Genomic DNA, 1,681 nt, shown 5'->3' with positions numbered 1-1,681 from the left:
GGTGCAGTCTACAGTCATCCAGACACTTTAGAGGCCGCTCCCGCACGCCAACACTAGCCATTTCTTGCGGTCACAGGAGCAGCCGGAGATGCCCTGCAAGCAACTGTGATGGGTATTCGTCGCCACACCTCTGAGCGCAATGACATTGATCCGCAACAATGAACTTGAGTGCTCTCCCCAGAGCACGCAACTGCTCCACAGCCGCTGCAGCCACGCTCCTGCACTCGCTAGACAGGTGGTGGTCAACGACCCAACCCCCGCCTCCCCACTCCATCGATGCGCAGCAGGGCCGCCTCACGCCATTGCCATGAGGGGGAGTGAGCCCGGTGTGGCGTCCACTGGAGCCTGCCTCGCGGCCAACTGGCCCTGCGTCACCGCCGCCTTGAAGCGCAGGAAGCGGTGGAAGTCGCGCCACATCAGCTCAAAAAGCAGCCACGACAAGCCTGCAGGGCACACAGGCGTGTGCACGTGCATTTTGAGACTCAGTGTTTTCCAGGCAGTTGCAGCGAGGGGGCGGTGGGCGGCGCGACGCGCCTCGAGGCCTGGGCGCGGGTGCCAGCAAGGCCCCCCGCCCTGCTGGCGCTGACCCACCCAAATCACCAACAGGCCCAAGCGGTGCGCTTGCAGAGGGGTTCCAAGGAATGAAACGATGCAGCACTACTGCAGGCAGCCGGATCACGGAATGCACGTCCAGGTGAGCCACCAACAGACTGCGCGACGGCAAGGCCGGTGCGGTGCTCACCGCCTCGCTGCGCGCCGTCGCCGTGCGGCGCCAGCTGGCCCTGCAGCGCGTGGTAGAGGCTGCGCGGCGACAGGCAGCCCACGTCCAGCCAGGGGGCCACCCTGCCCGCAAACGCAGGGGAGGGGCGCGCGGCCGCGCCGCCTTGCTGGACCTCGCGTGCGAAGGCCTGTTTGCAAGGGGGGCGATGCGTCGTTTGGTGAGGTGGACGGGTTGCTCAATGACTAATGACCCGGTCAGCGGCGTGGGTTCGTCCATGGCACAGTCAGGGGGTGGCCGCCTGCAGAGACGACTCCCGAGACCCCTCAGTCGCTCTCCAACGGAAGGCAAGCCCGTCCTCAGAAGATTGAGTGTGGCGCGACGCCGCAAGCTGATAAAACATCGCATACCCCTGTCGATACATGCACCAAGCACTCTGCACGCGAGTGTCCACCCCTTGCACCAGTGGTGAGGACCAGCCGTCCTCTTCCCCTCACCCCACGCACCTGCACGTGCGCCAGCGCGTCGCGCTCGCCGCCGCCCCGCAGGCGCGCGCCCGCCGCGGCCGTGTCCGCGCGGGCGCGCTGGAGGGCGGCGCGGCGCAGGCCAAGCTGCGCCAGGGTCGGCAGGTCCCCTGGGGCGATGGCGCTGCGGGGGCGGGGGGCGGGCGTTGCGGGGCAGAGCCGCGGATGCTGGAACGACTGTTTGTTCGAAGGGGCGGGCTGCTGAGCGCAAAGACCGGATTGACCGGATGAGTGCACGAAGACAGCATCCTGCACACTTGGCGTTTGAAACGCCCGCGAGAAATAATGTTGACGTTGCGATTTGTCAAGCACCGGTGTTATTTTATCACCGCTGCGCGTGCTTGCTGCCGCCCAGCCGCTGCCTCCAAACAGGCTGTGGCCGCCCCTGCTCCCCCCACCCCTCACAGGCGCAAACACAACCTCACAGCCCGCGCACCTT

General features: G+C 66.6%; 1 protein-coding gene across 1 annotated transcript in view; it reads right to left on the bottom strand.

The window, feature by feature from the left end:
• Positions 1-294: 294 nt before the first annotated feature.
• Positions 295-1,681, bottom strand: part of MNEG_13595 (Blue-light photoreceptor PHR2) — a gene marked incomplete at both ends in the record, with an annotated part of 3,163 nt that continues 1,776 nt past the window's right edge. Inside the window, 3 exons of the mRNA XM_014037933.1 lie at positions 295-443; positions 743-908; positions 1,225-1,366. Coding sequence (XP_013893387.1) covers positions 295-443; positions 743-908; positions 1,225-1,366 — 457 coding nt within the window. The remainder of the gene's footprint in view (positions 444-742; positions 909-1,224; positions 1,367-1,681) is intronic.

The sequence above is a fragment of the Monoraphidium neglectum genome (genome assembly GCF_000611645.1).
Source record: "Monoraphidium neglectum strain SAG 48.87 unplaced genomic scaffold scaffold03925, whole genome shotgun sequence".
Lineage (NCBI taxonomy): Eukaryota > Viridiplantae > Chlorophyta > Chlorophyceae > Sphaeropleales > Selenastraceae > Monoraphidium > Monoraphidium neglectum.
The sequence above is the reverse complement of the archived record's forward strand: the minus strand, read 5'-3'. Positions and strand labels throughout refer to the sequence as shown.